Here is a 23815-nt window from a genome sequence, read left to right on the forward strand (position 1 = left end):
AGTTTTACACTTAAGAAAAGAGTCATTCCCTCTCTTGATTACTCCATCAATGGTACTCCTCTTTAACGGGTCTCTGTTGTAAAGGATTTGGGTATTTACCTTACTTCCTTGAACCTTAATTATTCTTTTCACATCAATAACATTGTTTCTAGAGCCTTCAAATATCTTGGTTGTATTAAGCGTCTCTGCCAACCATTCAATGACATTTCAGCAATTATTTCTCTGTATTTTGTTTATGTGAGATATATTCTAGAGTATGGGTCTGTTGTGTGGTCACCCCACCAGCAGGGCCTGTCGGAAAAAATGAGCGAGTACAAATTAAGTTTGTGAAATACATTTGTCGCAAAGTCAATGTACACTGCAGTAAATCCAGCTACCAATTTTATTGCAGAATTCTGAACATTCCTAAGTTAAAAAATAGAAGAATAACCCTTGACATGTGCTTTTTATACAAAATAATCCATTCACGATGTCTCTTTCAAATGTAATATAGATATTTTTTTCTACGCTGTGTAGTTTTAAAACTAATTTATCCAGTCATTTTAACAGTTCTCTTTTTTGATTCGTGTATGTTTTTTTCAATTTAATGTAACGTGTTACTTTTATGGTTGTCTTGTACAGTTGTCTTGTGATGGTGTGACTTTTTTGTTTTTCAGATCTGTTAGTGGGTTTGCCCGTTGATCTGTGTATCTGTGTATCAAATAAAATAAAGTATGCAAATTGTGAATTCCTGGTTACATTTTGCCATATTGTGAAAAAGTGATTACAGTGACCTACCAAAAAATAGTTTTTTAAAATACAAGACATATTGACTTAGATACTGCTCTAAATTGACAATTGTGGAAGGTTAAAATATTCAATAATATAAACGTTTTAATCTCTGAAATTTTGTATAATATTTTGTATAATAATGGCAAATTTGGCAAAAATAAATTATTCCATTTAGTCGCACATTTTTCACTTAAATTATGTTACTTTACGATGACAATGTGTAATGTACTCTTTGAATTTTCACATTTGAATAGATAGATACAGCATCACTCTTCGACAAATGATCGCTGATGGCATCAGTGACATTGGACCTTAGTTGGTAACCTATTTGACTTACAGATTTATATATATAGGGGGTGCCACATGTGGGGCAGGATGCACTTACTATTTTCGAAACACCTGACATCACTTCTTGGCCTTTTCCCCAGAGGTCCATATATCTTTCTTTCATGATTTTGACTTTGTTGTGTGTACCGGTGCTTTACTGCCTGTTCTGTGCTGTTTTGTGTCTTTGTTTATAACTAGTGTATTACGAATTTTGACCAAGTGTTATGGATTACGGATAGGTATGATTGCGATTATTTTCATAAATTAATCAAAGCAAATAGCATTGAAAGATTAAAGTATGTGAATAAAATATAATATTTTCCGATTCTCATCCCGTGAACTTTAATTGCATGCAGACGAGTATTATTTAAATGATACCATGTCATGTAATCAAATCAACTATTGTATACAATTGATATCACATTTTACAGCCTGCCATTGTGAGCTATCTATTAATACATAATACTTCTCCATTGCCATTAAGGGTATTTGAAAGACTGAGTTAACCAGTTAAACGGATTTTCCCTGTAGTCAATAACGTCTGAAATCCCCAGTGGCCAGATGGCAAGCAATCTCCACTGAACCCTATATGATTGCCTCTAAAAGTAATTGTCTCCACATTTTGCCAAGGCAGGGGTATTACTCTTTGAACACGAAACAACTTTCCAAAAAGGTGTACAAACGAGAGTACAAAATTAATGTTTACTGTTGTCTATTTTTTCATCCATAGTAATGTACGTTAACTATTTACATAACTCCAATGAATCAGTCGGTTGTTGCACTCCATGAAAGACAGGTTAATAAAGGATCATATTATTGTCAGAATATGTTTGCTGACTTCACGTTTCAACATTGTTTATTCCATAAGTGTCGCATATGGTTTGTTGTATTATGCAGTGTGTGTGTGTGTGTGTGTTTGCATATATATATTGGTTTAACGGTCTGATCAGAAACATATTTTACGTTTCCCGTGCAACGACAGTTGTGAGGTGTTTGCAGGGACGCTCATAACACAATATTGTTAAACGTTGGCCAAAGCAACAGATGTAAGGTAGGTGTGATACGTCGACGTGATCGTGATAAACGGCAGTCATTTTTGTCGTCGCTGTGTATATCGTTCTAACTTCGTGCATGCCTCATCGACTATGCTTGAAGCAACTATTGTTGATGCATCGACGCCATATGGACATGCCGGCAACGCCCGATCGCCGTAACTCCTGAGGATTGATTTCAAATGATATCGAAAGCAGATGAAATTGTTGAAATGGATACATTAGGCCTAAATGTGTAGAGCACATGTAGCATTAACTATCAAGTATATAGTAAAGTCATTTCCGTTTTGCAGATGGGTTTAACCATTGTTGGAATGAATTGGTGTGCTGTTTTCATGTTGACGATGATTATAGTGCAAGGTTCACCATCTTGGGGCTCAGATACGCCTTTGGTATGTATTCCCTTTATGTATATATCAAACTTGTTTTAATTTGTGCAAGACGGAGTCACGGCACAGTTCAAATACTGTACTAATACGGTAGGGGAAAATAGGACTTGTGATCGTCCAATCATACTACTTCCGTTAAATCAACCCGTTTAGCGAGAGACGATAAAATGACCTAATCATTATTACTGGTCTCTGTAAATTTTGCTGTCTATTTGTTGGCAATTCATTTTGTTAAATTTTTTTAGTTTGTCCGAAAACATTCGATATCAGAATAATAAAAATACGTTACAAACAATTCGAGGAATTCAAAAGCGTCTATTAATCTGCTGACTAAATGAATCCCAGGTGACAATGAACGTTAAAAAGATGTTAATGTTTTGCCCTGGTTGGAAAAGGAAAGTTTTTGAACAACTCCGACAGAGATAAATTTATAACGACCGGTACCGAGTTTCATCGCCATAACTAGAAACGATGCATCACGGAGTGATTGTCTGCACCTGCAGTGTATAATCGTCGGCCCTCACCGGAGCGCTCCGGCATATAAGTTTTCACTTCGTCGCGAGACGCCCGTCCTCAATCCACATTTACATAACCCACAATCCCTGGTGAGGAACATGCATAAACACACCAAGTGCATATCGCGCGTCACTGATTTCAGTGATAGTTATTCCAGGCATGACTCGCCCAGCGAGGACATGAGTCGAAAACTGAGCACCGCCTGGGTACAGTGTTGATCTCTACATACCAAGAGATAGCAGTACAGAAGAGTGCTTTTACTGCTTTTGCGTGGCAAAAGCACACCAGCCATGGATACGTCGCGTGGGCGTCGGGCTTGCGACGTCAACGACGGAATGAAGAAGACTTTGTACAACATGAGTATAATCAAGTACTCCAATTTTAAGGCTTTGCAGATGATTTCAACATTATTAAAATTGCAACCTGCTCATATCGATGCTCTCAATGCTAATTTTCAAAGTGAAATTTATCGTTTATCTACATGGTTTCATTCTAACTCGCTCAAGCCAAACTTTTCAATATATCAGTTTGTGCTTGTTGGCACCCGTCAACAACTTCAACAACGTCCTAGCTATATCCATTCCCTCACTATTGACGATATTACCATAGAGTCAACTGCTCCGCTACCAGCCATGGTTTACATCTTGATCCTGAACTTATATGGAACAACCATGTAGCATACTTTCGCCGAGCATGTGTTTTTCGTTTGACACGTATATCCAGGGCCAGACGTTGCATTCCTTATCAATGCTACAGTTTTCTCCGTCAGATTGCGATACGGTTTTCTCAAATTGTAACATTATTTTGAAAAGTAGTTTACAACATATCATCAATTTTATAATCCGTATTCATTGCGAACTAAAGAGAACTGATCATGTGTCTGAGGCAAGACGTTCACTAAACTGGCTAACCATTCAGGAAAAACATGACCTCCATTTTAACTTTAACTGTAGGGGTTATTCAATGCATGAAAATCCGTTATGGATGCATTGATTTAAAGAAATAAATGAAATGAATGTAGTTTCCAAGCGGGAAATAATTCAAGATTGCATACTAGTACGCGTACGGTCTCATAACCCGAATCCGCTTTACATGGAGCAGGACTAGCATTAACGGTACGAGTGTTCAATGCCTGTCAAAATAGGGTTAGGCTCACCACAAATTGCAACAGAATTTTATTTTTCATCAGAATGCATTTTTGAGAGGTACCCAGAACCACATACAAAAAGTTTACTCGAATCTTCCTTGAGGAAATATGTCTAATTTGCATGAATCAAATATGGCTGCCGGCTGTCTGACAAAATAACATTATTGGCCATATGTCACATGGTAAAGAAACTAAAATAAGTGATTTTAAAGTCTAACATTACTTTTTAGCACAGGGAATTGTTTCTTAGATATAAGGTTTAACATAGAAGTTTAATAATTTGCATAAATTCAATACGGCTGCCTACATTCCTTCAAAATAACATTTCCGCCTGTATATCACGTCATAAACAAGCTATTTCAGTGATTTTTAAGTCAAAGTACATTTTCTTTGGCATAGAAACACGATTTTTGAGGGACAATCTTTTACATAGGCATTTTAATAATTTGCATAAATCCTATATGGCTGCCAAAATTCCTACAAATGACATTTTAGTCATACACCACGTATCAAACAAGCTATTTCAGTGACTTTTTGAAGTTTAAATATATTTCTTGGGCATAAAGGGACATTTTTGGAGGTTCAATGTTTTACAAAAGCACTATGATAATTTGTATGAATCCAACATGGCTGTCAAATTAATGCCCCAATGCTTAATACTTTATATGAATAATGTTTTGGTATATTTTAGCACTAGGAATCTATCAAAAAGGAACTGAAATCTTTAAACATTTATTGTTCAAAATATGGAAAATATGCTATAAACCTATTAATAATAGCGACCCATTTAATACTAACAATCTATTTAAATAGATTTGTGGGGCACCTGAATGAGATAAAATACTTCATAAATATACTGTATTTTGTAAAGAATGTTAAGGCTTATTTTAGAGACTTCCATATGATTTACGAACGGATTAAAGTAAGTTATATAATGATACTACTATTAAGATGTAAGAAAATTATGCGATTTTAATTCTATCAAAATGTTTCACTTCATGACACCTGTTAATCTTTGTAAGTCGGCTAAATCATTTATTATCTTTCTTATATAGCATCGGCTTCATTTGTGTAGTGAATTCTTTTTTATTCGTATTGGTTTTTATACCATACTGTGACAAAACATGTAATCAGTAATGTTTACTGTTGAAAAAGACGTGTACAAAATGTTTACTTGTTAATTTAGACAGAACCACCTTATTGTGGATGAGTTTATCGTTAGTAGATTCCCCTAGATGTTAGGCAGGAAGGCATCACACATAATAGCAAATATATAATAAACACAACAAAGCTCATAAAATCACAGAAACAAAGAATAACATTATAAAAATGATAAAAATGCCACTTTACAAGCAAATTAAAACAGCACCGTTGCTAAAGATGTCAGATTCATAACAACCTTATCACCAAACAAAAACATTTTAAAACTGCATGCTTAACAAAGGCTTAAAATTATTTCAAACTCCAAATCATCCCAACAGAATTTAACTTTTACACAAAACTAACAATAACATCAGGAAAATGACACTTCGGTATATGATGACACTTAAATAAACATTTCTGTTGTAATTATGTATGCTCATGTTCGAAGTTTGGACATTCGTTTGGACTATGATTTCTGGTGATTGTCTACTTTTCTGATTTTTTTTTTGTATGCGATAATTGGTTGTTTTGGAAACAGATTCTTTAATGTTTTGTTTTTCAAGTTCAAACCAGTTTTCTGTCAGGGCTTGTATGATTCTCTTAGTTCTGATTTATGAATTATATTGATGTGAAAAATAGACTCTCGTCGGTTTGATTTGCTACTTTCTGTTCCACTTGCCCTCTTGCTTTACGCTCTTTTACCCCGATTATCTGTTTTTCTTGCCCGTTTTAAGCATAGTCTACATCATGTCACTTTCTGTGTAAAAATAATCCTTGTTGTTGCATTCTACTTTAATGTTTCATTTTTAATGAGGTCTTTGAATATTGCCCTAGAATGACACGGCTTTCTGTGTATGAACCTGAATGTATCAGTGGCTTTCGTGTGTTCCAGTGCGGAAAATTTTCTTTGGTGTAACACTAACCTTTAAAGATACTTAGGCCTGAATATTAGATTTGTTGATCAGAGTTTCACACAAAAATTGAAAATTGGATGGATTTATGTTCATACATCATCTCAGTATTTTTGCCAGAGCGGGCGATGTTTGTTTTGCATGTTGCTGTATTATTCCCATTTCTGTCTCATGACATGTAATATCAGGTGTTTCCAGTGAAGCTGGAGATCCCATACAGAACCCAAATTTTGTTATGAAATTGTGTCTTTCGGGGTTTTTTTTCACATTTACTGTTAACTTTGCGTAATATAACTGGTCCAGTTGTTGCTGATGTTTCTCTTATATGTTATCATCAGCTCCTAGAGCTACTGTTTTCCTGTCTTTATCAAATGTTTGATTGCTATCATCTCCTTTCAGATTGCATTTCTATGCGTTGCGTCCTGCAGCACCGTGCTTCTTCTATTTGAAGGGACTTTCACAAGGAGCACGTTACGTAGCATTCAGATAGTTTTTTTAAACTTTGTTTCCTGCTGTATGTGAGGTCCACTTTGATTTCTAATACATAGAAGTGCCTTTTTCCAGATGTATTTGTTTGTATTGTTCAAAAGATTGATTCTGTTGGCATGAATAGGTGTTTGAATAATTTTAAGCCGTTTTTAAGCATGCAGTGTTCAATCTTTGTGAGTTTATTTATTATTTATTTATTTATTTATTTATTTATTTATTTATTTATTTATTTATTTATTTATTTATTTATTTATTTATTTATTTATTATTTATTTATTTATTTATTTATTAAGAACCAAAAGCGAAAAAGCCTACTTACAGGTCTGACAAAAAGCTAAGATAAAAATCTGAACAAACATATAACATACACACACAAATTATCTGCACAAAATATATTTGACTGTCTGACGGAAGACAGACCTATTAGTGAAGATATCAACTAGATTGTATTTACAAACTAGATCATTATAAAAAGACATTAATCTTGGAAGAAAGGAAAGCTTCCTAACATTTAGGCGAGATCTCGTAGGTTTAAAAGTCTCATTGTCCACGTTGGAAAGTTGTAAAATAATCTGTTCAACAAGATAGGGTGAATCAACCTCGGAATGGACACACTTGTGTAAAAAGTTAAGTTTGTGTGGTGATAAGTTTTTTTATGAATCTGACATTGTCTACAAAAGTGGCAACTTTTGATTTGTGTGCATTGTGGTGTTTTCCTAATTTTGTCATATTATTATTTGTTTCTGTGTTAACATTATCTTTTTTGTGTTCAGTCTATTTTTCTTGTCATGTATGATGACTTTTTGCCTATCATATAGGGTGGGTCTACTTAAAATACACTTATCCATGACGAGGGATTTCAGTCTAAAATACTACACATTTGGTACATATTCTTTTTAACAGTAAACATACATATTGTATGGTTTATAACAATATGTATAGCAATAAACACCAATACAAATTACAACTAATGCCTTACACAAATGAATCCAATTTTACATTGGGAAGGAGAATATATAACACGATTGGAACTAATTTGGGATAATTGGATGGTGATGTAATGTCTTTAAATCTGCAAATGTAAGCTAATTTGCTTTTCTTTTTACGTTACACACTTGTTTTTATTAGTAATTTGTAATATTGAGACATTCAGCTATAAAGCTCCTAAGATTTTTGAGAAATTTGAAAAATATGAAGATCCAATTATCTCAAAGTAGTTCTTATCGTGTAAAATGATTTAGACGACTTACAATCATTAACAGTACTTCTCCATCAACAGTTGTCATATATAGAACATCACAAAATAATAAAATCGCATGACTTTCTTACATCTTAACAGTAAAAGCTACCAGTATATTACTTGCGTCATATGTGGACATTTCTAAAATCAGCGGCCTAAACGTCTTTACAAAACACAGTATATTTGCGAAGTATTTTAACACATTCAGGTGCCCTACAAATCTATTAAAATATGCTCTTATTGTGAAATGGGTCGTTATTATAAGTAGGTTTATAGCATATTTCCATATATTTAAAAATACATGTCAAAGGATTTCAGCTCCTTTTGAAAGATTGCTAGTGCTAAAAATATACAATAACCTTATTCATATAGAAAATATTAAGGAATGGGACATTAATATGGCGCCATGTGGGATTCATGCAAATTATCATAGTGCTTTTCTCAAACATTGAACCTCCAACAGTGTTCTTTTATGCCTAAGAAATATATTTAAACTTAAAGATCACTGAAATTGCTTGTTTGATACGTGGTGTATGACTGAAATGTTATTTGTAGGAATTTTGGCCGCCATACTGGATTAATGCAAGTTATTAAAATGCCTATGTAAACATTGTACATCAAAAACCGCTTGTCAATGGCAGAGAGATGTGCTGTGACTTAAAAATCACAGAAATAGCTTGTTTATTAGTGATGTACGGATGGTTATTTTGAAGGAATGTTGGCAACAATTTTGGATTAATGCAAATTATCAAAGTTCTTATGTTAAGCATTATATCTCCAAAATGATTCCCTGTGCCAAATAAGTAATGTTAGACTTTTAAATCACTGAAATAACTTCTTTACAATGTATTGTATGGCCAATATTGTTGTTTTTGTCAGACAGCTGGCAGCTACATATGATTCATGCAAATTAGACATATTTCCACGAGGTATATTCGAGTAAACTTTTAGTATGTTGATCTGGGTACCTCCCTCAAATGTATTCTGAAGAAAAAAGTTCTGTTGCAATTTGTGGTGGATTGAGCGCTAAAATGTCGTACATTGACGGACCCCTTTAAGGGCCACATCATATTTCCAAAAGAGAATTGTTGATCAACACATATCACCCACACGTGCAGGTAGACAGATTCATAAACTAACGGAGATAGGCAAAAGGGGTATGTTGACACTGGAACTGTTCTTTGCTTCATCTTCGTACTTGTCGGCGAGATAGTGATTGGCACACAGTTTCTTTGTCACCTCTCATTGGGTGAAACACGCGTAACATGTACAGATATATACGTAAAGATTCAGAAATAAACAGGGATGGACAAAGAGGGCATGTGGACATCATGAAGCAGTCTGTATCTAAATTACCAGAGACTCATGGGGTAGCCATTGTCAAGTATTTTGCCCAGTAGAAAGAATCGTTTACATGTATTCATGGTTTACAACGTAATCGATCCTTTTTACAAAGCAAATGTTTGATCGCTTTCACCTTTCTGCGTCCCTTCATGATTACAGCTGTTTGAATGATTTCATCTGTTAGTATACTGGACGCTTCTCAGACAGCATCGAAGCAGTTCGGGCATCAAAAACCAACTTTAAAAGGAAAAAGCTGTGAGAATTTTGCCAAGAAGGTGATGTCACAACTATTCACAAAACGTAATACTATGTTGGCACAGTGTTTTATTGGCTCTTGAAAGATTGAGATTTTCGGGAGCATTCACTGACGCTACTTTCGGAGATAGGGTTTTTTATAGACTCTCCGTGCCTGTAATGTCACGGGTTAAACACAACTAATTCCTTAGCTCCATGTGGCATGTATTTTCTACTTTTCGTTTAAGGACTAAACACAACCTACGTGTATTATGCTAGACTTATTTGATCGTGTCGTTTCGCTGGTTGTTATGATAAATGCCAAGTTTTGTGTTCATACAAGATCACATTCCCTATGCATGGCTGTCTGAATTTCAAGGTATTTGTTCTGAAGTGACGTGCCCCGGTACTGGCCTTTATAGTATGTTGCCAACCTAAAACCGCTATAGTATAGCGATAGACGCTAATACCATTAATGTCGCTACAAGAGTTGACTTCTGTAACTCTCCTAGCAAGGGATAAGTTGCATTGAATAAGGAGTCTCGCGCTTGATCTCCAAGTTACTACCGAGATCCCTATATTATTATGCAACACCACTCAACGTTTAAATAGTCTAAAGCCCAAATGAGTAAGAGTCTGAGAGACGTTTTAAGAAACTACTTCAAGCATAATAGTGTTAGAAGAGACCGTTGCTTTAAATTATATGCTTAACATTTAGCACAGCTTTACTTCCAAATCGTATCGACAACGGACGTTGTACAACATAGGAGTGATTGTTATTTTAATGATGATCCCCGACGAGGCTTGATAATAAACAAATTAAACCACGGCTACACTACAATCTATATTATATTGTTTTCTAAGTCTAACGACTCCAAATCGTTGGTCACATCATGTCAACTGAAGGACATAATGTGTTAAGGATGTACGAGCGGTACGCGCGCGTGGAATCTGTCACTTCCCATAGGATTACATTGAAATGTGCTGGAAAATCAATTTCTACTAATGTCATTTTCATGAAAATTTGCAAAAAGCTCAGTCGAAAGAAATTAATGATACTGATCAAATAAAATTATATGGTCACCGCGCTAAATTTTGAGATAAACAGCATTGAATTATTTCGTCCATAGAAAATGCATTGGTGAAAAAATGCTGACTCAGCATTTTTTCTCACAAATGGCAAAAATTCATGGTCATTATCTCACAAACGAGCGCGGTGACCCCTATATTTTATCACACATTTTGATAATACTTACAAAGGAGAATCCAAAAATTGACAATTTAGAGAAATGACATTACTTTTAATTTTACCGATCGTACATCCTTAACCATCATTCATTTCTTAAAGTGTGATTGTCCGTGTGATAAAATTAGAAATTATATACTTATAAAGTTATATTTTGGATTAACATCGTTGTTGTCTGATCCAACATATGAACAATGATATTCGTTAACATGTACATTATTCCAGAGGTTGGGTATGATTTTCACAAGGAGTAAGTATATTTTCATAAAGTTAGCTTTTCTTCAATTATTTAAGATAATACTCTCGAATATGCACTCATCGTTTTAAATGTGGTATTTTGTTTTGTTTAATTATTGGCTGTCCATAAGGACCGTGATAAAGTATTGTCGAACTCGACTGAAGATGAAATGTTGCATGTCTGCACCAAATTGAAAATAGGAAATAGCTTGCATTTCCTATTTTCAATTTACGTCGGGCTGATAATTAAGCTGGACAGAGCGTGTGGCTGCTTTCTGCCACGCAGCAGCACCATAATGCTTATTTTGAAATGATAAATTGATGTAGCAAATAGACAGAGGAGTATATTCCAATATGCGACAGATTTTAGTTTACAACAAAAATTAACAAAAAATCTGTTTTCACATTATTTTATTGAAAACTTGTTGTAGTAAACAGGTTGGCCGAAGTTTGTCACGAATTCGAAATGTGCAACGGATTCTAGTATTGCACACAGCTTACAATGACTTCCAAATAGGTCATTCTACAGTTCTCGGGAAATCTTACAACATTACGATATTCTACGTGCTCTTGATTGACGCAAAGATGTTATATAAATTTTACTCGATTTATCTGCTGCTTTTGACACGATTGATCGCGATGTTTTATTACATATAGGCTGTGTCATAGATTGGTATCACGGGGACAGTGTTGAATTAGTTTAAATCATATCTGCAGGGGCGAACGCAGTCAGTGTGTATTGGGTCAGTCGTGTCTGAGGCACTATCTCTCGATGTGGTGTACCCAAAGGTTCCGTTCTCGGACCAATTTATTCAGTCTGTACACAGCACCCTTAGAGGATATCATTTTCAAGCATAAGTTACATTACATGATGTATGCTGATGACACGCAATCGTATATCACTTGCGAAGCAGATCAAGTCCCGACAACTTCAATTGAGCTATGTGTTAATGAAATCAGGGGATGGATGCGAGACAATATGCTCGCTCTAAATGATGGTAAAACCGAGGTCATTCATTTTTCTTCTAAATTTACAGGTGTAGGCTCGGTTCCTCGTTGTGATATTAGAATAGGTGATGTCATTGTTCACCCATCTGACACTGTTCGCAATCTTGGTGTCACGATGGATTCTAGTGGCAGTATGTCAGCACATGTTGTCAATGTGTGTAAATCGGCCTCTCATGCTCTTTGGAAGATTGGTAAAATCCGTAATATACTTGATCAGCCTTCAACTGAGAAACTCGTACATGCTTTTATCACATCTAATTTGGATTATTGCAACAGTTTACTTTTCGGCCTCCCTTCATTTGAAATACGCAAACTGCAAACAATTCAAAATTCGGCAGCTCGACTTGTTACCAAGAAGAGAAAATGTGATCACATTACTCCCTTTTTCGTGACCTTCATTGGCTCCCTGTTGAACAACGTATCCAATTTAAAATTCTTTGTATTACTTTCAAAGTTCTCTGTAGTCATGTACCATCTTACCTTGATGAGCTTTTGATTAGACGTAGTACGAGTCATACATTGCGTTCATTTTCAAATGGGGAAATTAAGTTACATCAACCCATTGGTCGCACAGCTTACTATGGTGATAGGGCGTTTTCAATATGTGCGCCTCGTTTGTGGAATTCTTTGCCGTCGCACCTTCGTGCATCTCAGTCGCTCGATAATTTTAAAGTCGGGTTAAAAACTTACCTGTTTAAGTCATTTTATACATGATTTTTATACCCTTTTAAGTCATTTTATACCTGAGTTTTATTTGTTGATCTATTTTAACCATATCTTTAGTTTTACCAGCTGTTACTTTTATTGAACATTTAAAATTTACTGTTTGTCACTTATTTCGTTGTTTTTAATGTAAAGCGCGTTGAGATATTAAAATATGTAATACGCTATATAAGAAATAAAGATTATGATTATGATTATTAATTTAACCTGTTTTCCTGAACATAAATGCACGTTTTCTAATTTGATACGACCGGGATCAACATTCAAGCTGACCATAATTTTGTTATTTATCATAAACTCATAAATGTTGATCTATAGTTCGTTTTATCATGACAATAATTTTTTTTAAACACAAAAATACAAAAAAAGAGAGTATGTGAAGCAAAATTGTCGCAAGGACAGTAAACAGATTGTCAATGTTAAGGTTTTTAAATCTAATTTAGAAATGTCGATTTCATGCTCAGTTTACATTTTTATGGAAAGTTAGAACTTTAAACGGAATATCACAGCTGCCGCGACCTAAATGGCAACCAAGTCTACCACATGTTTCAGTCATTGTATTCCTCCAGGGAAAATGCCAGTTTTTTTATTATATGAGATAAACTTCATGCGAGACCGTACTTTTGGAATTCCAAAGACATGAGTCATGAGACACATTAAAGACACATTAAAGCCAGAGTTTTAATGATGAGTACAGTAGCTACTGTAGTCATCATTAAAACCCTGGCTTTTTAATTGCGCGTCTCTGGGTCGAAAATACGATACTGATTCTTTGTCCTTTCTTGAAAGAATTGTTTCATCAAGACAATTTACGGTTAAGGTTGGACCAATCATGAGATCCCTAATTTGATTTCAAGCTTTAAATACTCATCAGATTTTCAAAGGAAGTACAATATGGCGTTCTTGTTGTTTGCCTAATGGAGAATAGCTGACATATTGTTTTTGCATATCGCCACTTGTACTGATATAATTATTTTCTTTGCAGACGAACAGCCGTTGTTGCCGAGCGTTGTTCAAAATACACTGAGAAATTATGCATTTCTATCATCCAAGTATGACCTTTCTTCCTGTACTCTGAGCATGGTCCATTCTGTACAAATAGGGATGTTGTCTTTAATGACGATGCGGAGAACTTAGTAATTGACCCTGGGTGTTCGAAAAGAAGAGAAACAGCAGACTGACATAGTTTACAAAGAATTTATCTTTTCTACTTCTGATAATATTTAATCATCCAGAAGGAACGTCAACAGCAATCAATAATATGAGCATCGTGGGGAAGATCCGGGGCATCCCAGCCAGACACATCAAAGCATATATATTTGCTGCAGCGAAGAAATACAAAACCATGAGGCCAGAAAGTATTTGTAGTACAGCGCCACCAGTGTGATAACAAATCATCAATATTTGAGTGCAACGCATACTCCACGCCTGTATTTTAACAAGAGACGTACTAATGAAGAATTGAAACACTTAACTTGGCAGGCAATGAAAATATCGGTCTTGCAGGGTCTTTTCAAACTGTAGGTAGATGCAGGCACCATAGTACGTATTGAATTTGTGTTGAGTGTTGAGCTAAAGGCAGACATCTTTGCGTGCGTCATACAAGATGGTTTAACTTGAGTTGTAATAATTTTCCAAAATCACAATACGGCATTGCTGTATTTTTGTAATTAAGTTACTGTAACTACACATGCAAAACAAAAATAGGACAAATAAGCTTAGGAAATATCTATCATCAAATTATTTTAAAATTGGTGATAGTTCTCGAAAGTGCCCCTTAAATAACTTCATTTGCGTTTTTTTGATTTAGTACCTAGATGCGTAGTGTGCAGGCCGAATCACAGGTTGCACAGAACAATGAGTGGAAACACTGAGATGTGGCTGCAAAGAAATACGAAGCTGACAATCATGTCTTAAAATTTCACTGCAGGAGTTTTAAAGGCTGCTCAAAAAATATCTTATTCTGTACAGATATACTTTTTTGTGTGTAAAAGTACCCCCATAAATAACATGGAATTTCGTAATCTGGTGTATTCAAACGATAGCGTAATAAACTTTGTAAAGTCTGACAAATGATGACTTCAATATTAGAGTTATTTGTGTCAGGCGTCAAGGCTGTAATTTCACATTGGCCTTGACCTTGTACAGTAGATCTCCATTATACCTTCATCTGCTATTTATTCTGACCAAAACGTCAAGAACGTTCCATCGACAAGACAACAGTTAACAGCATGGTCATTTAATTTTGTCTGCACATTTTATAATTTTTTTCCACTTTGCAGTCTGCTTGATCACACTCTCATCTTGGCGCTTTATGGCCTCGGAGTATTGGTTATTCGACTTTCTCACATATGACTTTCCACGTAAACAATATTATGCAAATGCACTCAGCCTGGTGTGAACGTGAATTACAATGCCACAATGCGAAGATGGTCCCTACCATATTACGTGATGAAAGCGCCAAGCTTGGCGTTTTTCCCATGATTCAAAATATATAATGAAGCCTTAAACTGCAATTTCCGCCACTATTTTTATCCGTTTTTGTAAAAACTCGTGCGAATTATGAACGATGAAAGTAGCTTTTCCGGAATAAGCGACCCCAAAGCTATCACATATGAAAAAATTAGCCTTATTGAACTTTCTCTTCTTTAACTCGGACCAAGGTTTCTATCTGACGAAATGTGTTAAAGTGCTTCACTGGAATAATTTTGTATGTTTCGTGACAAAGTCTGCATTGTCGATAATACCATTACCGATTTGACGTTATTTTGTTGACTATCAATGACTGTAATATCTCTTACGCTTTTGCATCCGTCTTTACAGAAACTGAACAAACGTCAAGTCGAATCGCGAGGCGGTAAGTTCACGTTTAGCTTACGTAATACTTTTCTGCTGTTTTTAGCGGATTTAGTCACTTTTTCAAACACTTGTTTTCACTGTTAAAAGTCCACTTCATTGGTGGAAAATATGATAGATTAGTCTTTTTAGTTACGTAAGCTTGATAGCAGTGTTCTTCCCTTTTTCAGTTGACCCGTGCGCGATTGTTCGATGTGGATATTATGCACATTGCCAAGATGGTGAATGTGTATGCCCGACTCTTTGCGCCTCCCTGTACAGTCCAGTCTGTGGAGATGACGGTAACACGTATCCGAATGAATGTAGCCTGCGAGTGAAATCATGCAAGGACAAAAACTTCATTCGTGTCGACTATCAGGGTGAATGTGAACCGGAAGGTTTGTAAAAATATAAAGGCTTCTTTTCTTAAAAGCATATTTATGACAATTTTTTACACATACTGAATTAAGTGTGACGTCTTTCAAACTTGTTCGGAATTTGTACCCTAATTAGAGTTGGTAACAATGTCTAGTCATGATGAATTAAACATTAGCATTCCAAAACCCTCCATAACAGAAGGGACTGTGGTTTAACAGTCTAGAAGACAAAATTTCCGGGCCATACTGTAACGTTTTTAAGAAAATGACATAGAGATAATATTGTTTGAGGAACATTAAGTTGTGAATATATATACTGTTATCCTGTAAGATGCTTTAAAGCCATGATGCTATCACCCCTACATGTAAAACCAGCACAGTGGAAGCAACGAGTTTTAAAATTGTTTTTTCAGTTCCCCTGTGTCCCGATGGAAGTCAGCCAGTGAACTGTCTTATTGATCCTTGTCAAGTAACCACGGAGACTTGTGACGCTTATCCCGATGCCGAGTGTCAGGCTGATTACTGTGGTGGATGCAACGTCATCTTCGTGGATGCATTTGGAAATAAAGTCAACTGTGGTAAGAGAATCTGTCGAGAAAAAAATCTTTGAGTTTAATAGCTTAGTTTGCAGAAGGCATAGCAAGAGAAGAAATGTGGAGAAGAAGACAGTCAAAAGGGTATAAAACGTGTTACATTTAATATGGCGTTGCACATAACACAGCATATATTGCTCAAAATATCTGTTTTGCAAATGTTTATTCAATTTTCATTACTTTGTTAAACAAAATGACATAAAACTGGTCCAATAATCGTTTCCATTCAAGGTAATACATTACCAGGTACGTGGGAAATTTAAGTAGGACCATCCTGAACCACTGATAGTTAGTGTTGGTACCAGGTGTCCGGAATGGGTAAGCGTACCCTGCTAGCATGCTAGCAATGCGTCAGAATTGGTCCCAAAATTGTCTAAATATTGTATGAAATGATACGGTAGAAGTCAAAGCCGGGAATGCTGTCGCTAATCTTTTGAGTGACCGAGTTGTCATATCGATCGTAAAACTTTTTGAAAGACTTTAGTCCTCACGAGTCTTTTTGGTGAGTATACCTGTCTCACTAGTTTTCAATGACCTGTGTCCCACTGGAAAATCAGGAATCACAAGCCCTACAATATCTGAGGAGTTGAGACACGTACACACCATAAGCAAGTGCAGACGGAATATTATTTGACAAGTGGGGATAATTTATAATTTCAAAATCGAAATCAACCATTTTTTAAATACAGCTAAGTGTGTAGCCCATCAGTACCCACTTGTAGAAATAGATCAAGATATGAAGCTGAGTTGTTACCCTCGGTTGCTTCTTGAATTTCAAACTCAACAGGATAAATATGATGTAAGTTATTTGATATGTCTGGATTGTCTAGACTAATCAGATCATCAATATATCTGTGCGTGTTGTTAAAACGCATTGCAATTTTTTAGACCCTGCTTTGTAGAGAGATTGTAGGAACTCTGCTTCATATGATTACAGAAGTAGGCCTAAGTCAGTATGGAAGGGGTGCACAATCTGTACCCATTGGTATGCCGATAGATTGTTGAAATGTCATACCGCCAAACTTGACAAGTATGTTGTCGATTAAGAAATTAAGCATTTTAATAATTTCGTCATCTTTGTATTTGTGCTTGGCATCCATGTTGTTACTGAAATAACCTAGCTAACCTATGTTTGATGGTAATGTATTGGTACCTTCTACTGCCATTTTTATGCAGGAAAGCTTGTTTCACAATTTAAGAGATGACAGCCTTATTTTAAAGTTATCGTGGGGAATTGTGGTGTATAATGCAGAAAAGTCAAATGTTCGGATTGAGCTGAACTTGTTTTTGTTGACTTTAAATCAAGCAACAATTCCTTTGAATTTTTTAGTGTCCACATTTGATTCAACCCACTCGTTTCATACACTTAATCATAATATCGAAAGAGACCATTTTTGATGGTTGTTAAAATTATAGTCAATAATTGTGACAGGTGTTTAGCAGTGCATTTGCTTGATCCTGCGATAAAGCGATGTTTGAATGGTTCGTGCATGTGCAGTTTAGGCATCCAATACAACATAGGCAGTGCTTTGTTCTTCTTTTTCAAAGTAATCCCAAATTCACTGAGCACAGATGAATGGTTTGAAAAAAACATGTCTTCATCAGAAAGGGAGGCAAGAGTGTAGGTTGTATTACTCTTATCTGAATGAAGGTTTAAACAAAATTTGTTGTTTGAGTTCACCTTTTAACATGACAACGTGAAGTAATGAGAGAAAAAAGTGTAAATTAATGCAAATCACCGAATTCCTGCCTTCTCTATTCTCCAGTACCAGTGTTCAACATTTAAAAAATGTGAACTCAGGCTGGGTCAAAATTTGTGAACTTTTCACATGTTCTTTAAATACTTTATCAGAAAACGACAGTTTTGTCTGTCACAAAGAGTCATTTCAGTATTGCTTGTCATGATTTAATAACTTTTTAATGCAGTCTTTTAACCCAGACTGAGAATAGAAAACAACAAAGTGTCTTTTTTTTACATACACACTTGTTTCAAATGAAATATTGAATTTGAGAAAGTACTATAAAGTTTTTTCCTTGAATGAATCTCTGTCATTACTACAAAAAATAAGGTTTTCTACTTATACTGTGTACCCCTTTATCCTTCGAGAAAGCTATGGCTATCAAGCTAAATTTATGGTCTCTGCTTTTTAAAAGAATGTACAGTATCAAAATATTGCTTTGAAATAAAAGTGTATTGTTTAAGTGAAACGCAACCATGATAAACAACTTGTCTCTTGTCAAATGGTTACACTAACGACTGAAAGCAATCATGCCAGGAAATGCCAAGACTGTTTGACCGGTTGACCTCGCTGTTAATTTTATGCAGGAAATTACAATAACAATGCTTGGTCCAATGACGTATGCCTTGAGGGCCGGATCGCCAGTGGTATAGGGGGAGGAGTACCTTCCGATGGTGATAAGTGGTGCGGATTACCGTCGCCTAGGTGACTGGCGTATACGCGTGTCAAAAGACACCGTCCCCGTCTCGGGCGTCTCGGGGCTGTCGTCGGAGTGGGACCGTTTTCTCTGGTTTTCCGTCAATGTTTTCCACCATGGACAAATGGTAACAACACTGAACAAAAACCTAAATTATCTGCTTGTCAACCCAGTTTGTGTCAGTGCCGCCGGTCACGCGCACCACCCAAAAGTTTGACCGTCACTTAATATCGAACAGTATTCAAAGAAACGGTCCTACTAATTACTGCCGTCCCTGCCCGTCATTCTTCTAGCACTGCCCGTCACGAAATTGGCCTTTTCAATACAGTAATAGGTCGATATCTTAATATTCCACAACATTTACTTGTGATATAAACTTATAAAATCATAGTCCAGGGCCCCCAAACCGCCGATCGATTTACGACCCGATAGTTATGCCGCTGACTGGGCGCTGATATTCACCGGTGGTTGCCTGTGTGTGCGTACATGGACAGTCTGCATAGCCCTTGAATGTGGTCTCGGTTTTGATCAAACTTACAATTGAGGAGTATATATCAAAACTGATAAATGATTTATGTTTTCACATGGATTCACAAAAAGTTTCGCCCGGTGTTCATTTTTGGCCCTGGAATTCCATCTACCCACCCTTTGCAGAGTAGTAAGCTTATGGGGCAAGTAAACATGGATGCGCCGGTGCGATTCAACGATCAACCTGTATATCGGATCGAAAGTCAACAATTTTACGGCTCGGACTATGATTTTACAAGTTTATATAAAAAGTATAAGGCGCAGGGTATTATATATTGACTGATTACTGTAGCTATGATGGGCTACATTCAGGACGGGCAGCTACGGGCAGTAATTAGTAGGCAAAACAGGTGGTTTTCACCGTGGGCAGAACTCGGTGCAATGATACTGAACATAAATAGTAAGCCTGTCACCTTGAAGGTAATGCTGTAGGTGAAACAAGGACTTCAAACGCACGATGGTACAAACAACACCACAAGTGAAACGTACACATAGAAATACACGCGTTCCTACGTTGTGCCCACCAGGGCCACGCGATTAAAATATGACTGATACTGCTGGATAGTGTTAATTGGGTCGGTAAACAGTCAATTAATAGTTTAATTGACTACCTGGGTGATTGGCAGGTCGTGTCCAACGACGCATATGCAAAGCAGGCCAAAAGACAAAAGCCCCCAAAGATATTGACAGCTGGCCAGGGGTCACCATGAATACGTAATGACGCTTCACTACGCAGAAACTGCGTAGTCAAGCCCTTCTTAAAGCCCCCACTCAATTATCAGATTTATCTAATATAAATATTATGTACTTGATAAAATATTCAATGGAAAACAAAAGAATGACAAACTGTTAATGAGCTATTGACACATTTGCTAATGCGAGAACCTGGGATTGAGAAGGGCGCCTTTAACCGGTCAAATCTCTTGGCATTTTCCCTCATGAATATCGCCCGTAAACACACTTTTGTTGGCCACGTTTGAATAGTAATAAGTCGCTTCAAAACGTCACTGTAGAGTTCAGCAAGTTACTTTTTCACTCAGTTAATCATGGGCCCCATGTCCGTTCAGATCCATAGCCGTACATTATTCGTGGTAGAATGAGAGGAATGAAGCCTGGCTAGGCAGGGAAACACGTACGATATAGAATACGATTTAGGCTGATTTACGTAAATTTACATGTGCTTTGAATATTAGGATAGACCTAATTTGCATGTGAAAAAAAACATGTTACAATGTCGTGAATAAGGCGCCTTGAGAGTAAACGTCCGTGTCGTTGTGAAAACTGTTGAGACATTGCTTTCAAAAAAACACCAGCGTTGATATTGCCTCCACTTAACTGTGGTTACAACACCGTATTGAAGGAAGCGGTCATTGGATTGATTTCACATCATGAGTTATGACAAAAAGTAAGCGACCAGAGTTTTTTTGAAGAAAAACACCACATTTTAGTTTCAGGAGTTTTAGTCTCACATTTGTGAAATCCAACTCTATGGACCTTGGTTTTGCACATTTCCCGTATTGGTGTGTACGATGGTAGACTTGAGTATTTGTTTTGATTTTTCCTTTCTTGTGTCCGATGCCACTAGTTCGAGCTTGTATAACTCTGCCATCTTGATAATAATGTCTGTTCTTTCAATGTTATGCATACTTGTGCACAACAACGAGAAACGAAGTGGGTTCTTTCATTGCACATAACACTAAGCGATATGTCGTCTGAAGTCAAATGCAAAAGCAAATATAAATGTATAATTCTACATTGTAAATATTATATTCTGTGTATAATTTGTACCTCTGATTCTAACCAAGCGGCTGACATCTGTGAGCTGCCTCCCCAGCCTGGAACATGCAGAGCTGCAATCCCGAGATGGTTTTTCAACAAGAAGACTAAAAAATGCGAGGATTTCATCTACGGAGGTTGTGGGGGGAATGCAAATAACTTCGAAAACAAGAAAAAGTGTAGGAAGGCATGCAAGAAACGAAAGGTGCGTATGCTTTTTGCGCAAAAGCAAACTCAATATTTTAAAGCTTATGCGATTGTTCCGAAATAAATATCCTATGCACTTTAGGAGTTTAATACGGACACGCTGAGTTTCACGCTAGAATCACATACTTAATGTTAGTCATACTTTTGTATTCTGAAAACACTTACAGAAAGTATGGAGTATGCTTTTGCTGTTGAACAGCATTTTCGAAAACGAATTATTTTATACCTAATTTGCTGGATAAGTTTAAGTTTACGTACATGATTGTATTTCTATATGAGGAGTTTTACAAAGTGATGATTTTTTCGACATTTCCGCCAAACTATACTTCTAAGGGAAGTAGAATAAAAGATTTTGAAAGACTGTTTGATTTTTCTACATGGCAGGCAATGTCAAGAACACGGACTCAAAAAGTGTGACACTTACCTTTGTCACAGTGCAAGTTGAATTTATCTTGTTCTGCTGGAGTATGCTGTACGGAAAACCACAATAACCATAGCATGGATTCAAACGCAATGTTTTTCATGAACGTGATGAAATTTATTTCGTGAACCTGTTAATCAGCGCCTGTTTTGTTCTATTTCTTTTCTACAGACGAGTGATGAAAGCTCCTCTAACAGTTCGGAGTGATCGGTAAAACATTAGAGGCGTCTTCGGAAAAGATCAAGTCAACAGAAATCGACAACGACCACCATGAAAATGTTCGAGTATTATCGACAAACGACTCAAATTTCTAATTAATTCCATTATTGGCTTCATAAAGAAAACAATCTGTCAAAATATTCAATTATAATTCACCTTCCCAATACGCTTCATAAAAACGATTAGTGAAAATGCATCGCTCATGATCAAAGATTGGCAGTGATCGACTCAAACGCTCATTTCAATGAATTAAACTTTCTGCAGTATAAATAAGACTATCAAAGGCAAATGAATTCAGTCTGTGTGTATTTAGTGATTAATTTTTGCTCTCGCTCAATCATGCAAAACTCACAAATACATCTCACGCTTTCGGAGAAGTATTGGCCGGATGTGACGTGTAGTACATTATTTGAGTATCCGTGCTTGCGACAATTTTATCTGAGGCTGGAACCTAGCAATTCACGGGTCATGACTTACGATCGCTTTCATTTGTTCCAAAATCTCATGGTGATGAATTGTACCATCACAAATCTAGTTTTTTATTGATAGACGAAGATTTTGGTCATGGAATATACTTTTGTTTCCATACATTTTAGTTTGGTTTAGTTTTTATTGCCGCAAAGATCGTGATGGTAGAGGCATCTCAGCGAAAGAAATGTAACTATATGTGCATCTCCTTTTAGTTCTGTAAAACACAACAGAATGCCAATGAAATGGGGAAGACGCCATTGTTAAGACCAAGAGCGTCTTTTCACAGCAATATAAAATTAAGGTAACCCTGTTCTTTTCCGGTGGCATACGAACTCGCAACATAAGGTTCCTATTCACGAAGCAAAGAATTCAGCTGTCAAATGTCAGATGGCAGGTGGATAGGTGTAACAAGCGTGTGTGTGATCACAAGGATAAAATGGTCCACCACGACTGCATACCCCCTTTGCAATGATTATCCCATTCAAAACACACACACACACACACACACACACACACACACACACACACACCACAACACACACACTCTCTCTCTCTCTCTCTCTCTCTCTCTCTCTCTCTCTCTCTCTCTCTCTCTCTCAAATTTATTTTTCCATCTTGAACTCTACTTTTGACATAATTTTCATAAGTATTCGTTTCCGTTTAAAGTCATCGATTGTAGCCGCACCATATCTTGAATGTCGCGTTCTTGAATGTCATATTCTGCTTTCAGTAATCTTAGATAGCAGTTTCTAACATATTGAAATATTTCTGAGGTTTTTAGTCGACGCAACATGCGTTCCTAGACATGGTTACTGGTCCAGCATTTCTCCACATTTAAAGTTCTGTCCAATCATTCTGATACATGCCGTTTTTTCATCCTTTATCTCGAAAACCAGGTTCAGGTTATACTGCATCAAATAAACTTTTTAATCTCTGAAATTTGGGGTGTAATAACAACAAATTTAATAAAAAAGTAAGTAATTCTATGTGGCAACAATTTTTTTCCATTTAAGAATCTTTACTTTCAAAGTTTTTAATTTCGTCTGATTAAATGATGAGAAGGTGGGAATTTAATTCACTGCATACCTACAAACTGTTGAATCTGAAGATGTTAAAAATTAGGTAACCAAATATCTCAACATCCCCCTTATACCAAGTACCGGGTAATTTGTTTC

At 36.2% G+C, this 23815-nt stretch overlaps 1 protein-coding gene across 1 annotated transcript; it reads left to right on the forward strand.

The window, feature by feature from the left end:
- Positions 1–1952: 1952 nt before the first annotated feature.
- LOC139152393 (four-domain proteases inhibitor-like) lies at positions 1953–22458 on the forward strand. Its single transcript, XM_070725519.1, has 7 exons — positions 1953–2149; positions 2444–2542; positions 15601–15634; positions 15804–16010; positions 16403–16567; positions 21352–21527; positions 22122–22458. The coding sequence occupies exons 2-7, from the start codon at positions 2444–2446 to the stop codon at positions 22155–22157; spliced, it is 717 nt and encodes a 238-aa protein (XP_070581620.1). The 5' UTR covers positions 1953–2149; the 3' UTR covers positions 22158–22458.
- Positions 22459–23815: the final 1357 nt, after the last annotated feature.

Source organism: Ptychodera flava, chromosome 15 (genome assembly GCF_041260155.1).
Source record: "Ptychodera flava strain L36383 chromosome 15, AS_Pfla_20210202, whole genome shotgun sequence".
NCBI lineage: Eukaryota > Metazoa > Hemichordata > Enteropneusta > Ptychoderidae > Ptychodera > Ptychodera flava.

What these genes read in the sequence shown, in the direction of transcription:
- LOC139152393 (XM_070725519.1), top strand. Translation starts at nt 2,444, where the DNA reads ATGGGTTTAACCATTGTTGGAATGAATTGGTGTGCTGTTTTCATGTTG. An exon ending in TGGAAATAAAGTCAACTGTG is followed by an intron (nt 16,568 to 21,351) that starts GTAAGAGAATCT and finishes ATTCTAACCAAG; the next exon opens with CGGCTGACATCTGTGAGCTG. An exon ending in AGGCATGCAAGAAACGAAAG is followed by an intron (nt 21,528 to 22,121) that starts GTGCGTATGCTT and finishes TCTTTTCTACAG; the next exon opens with ACGAGTGATGAAAGCTCCTC.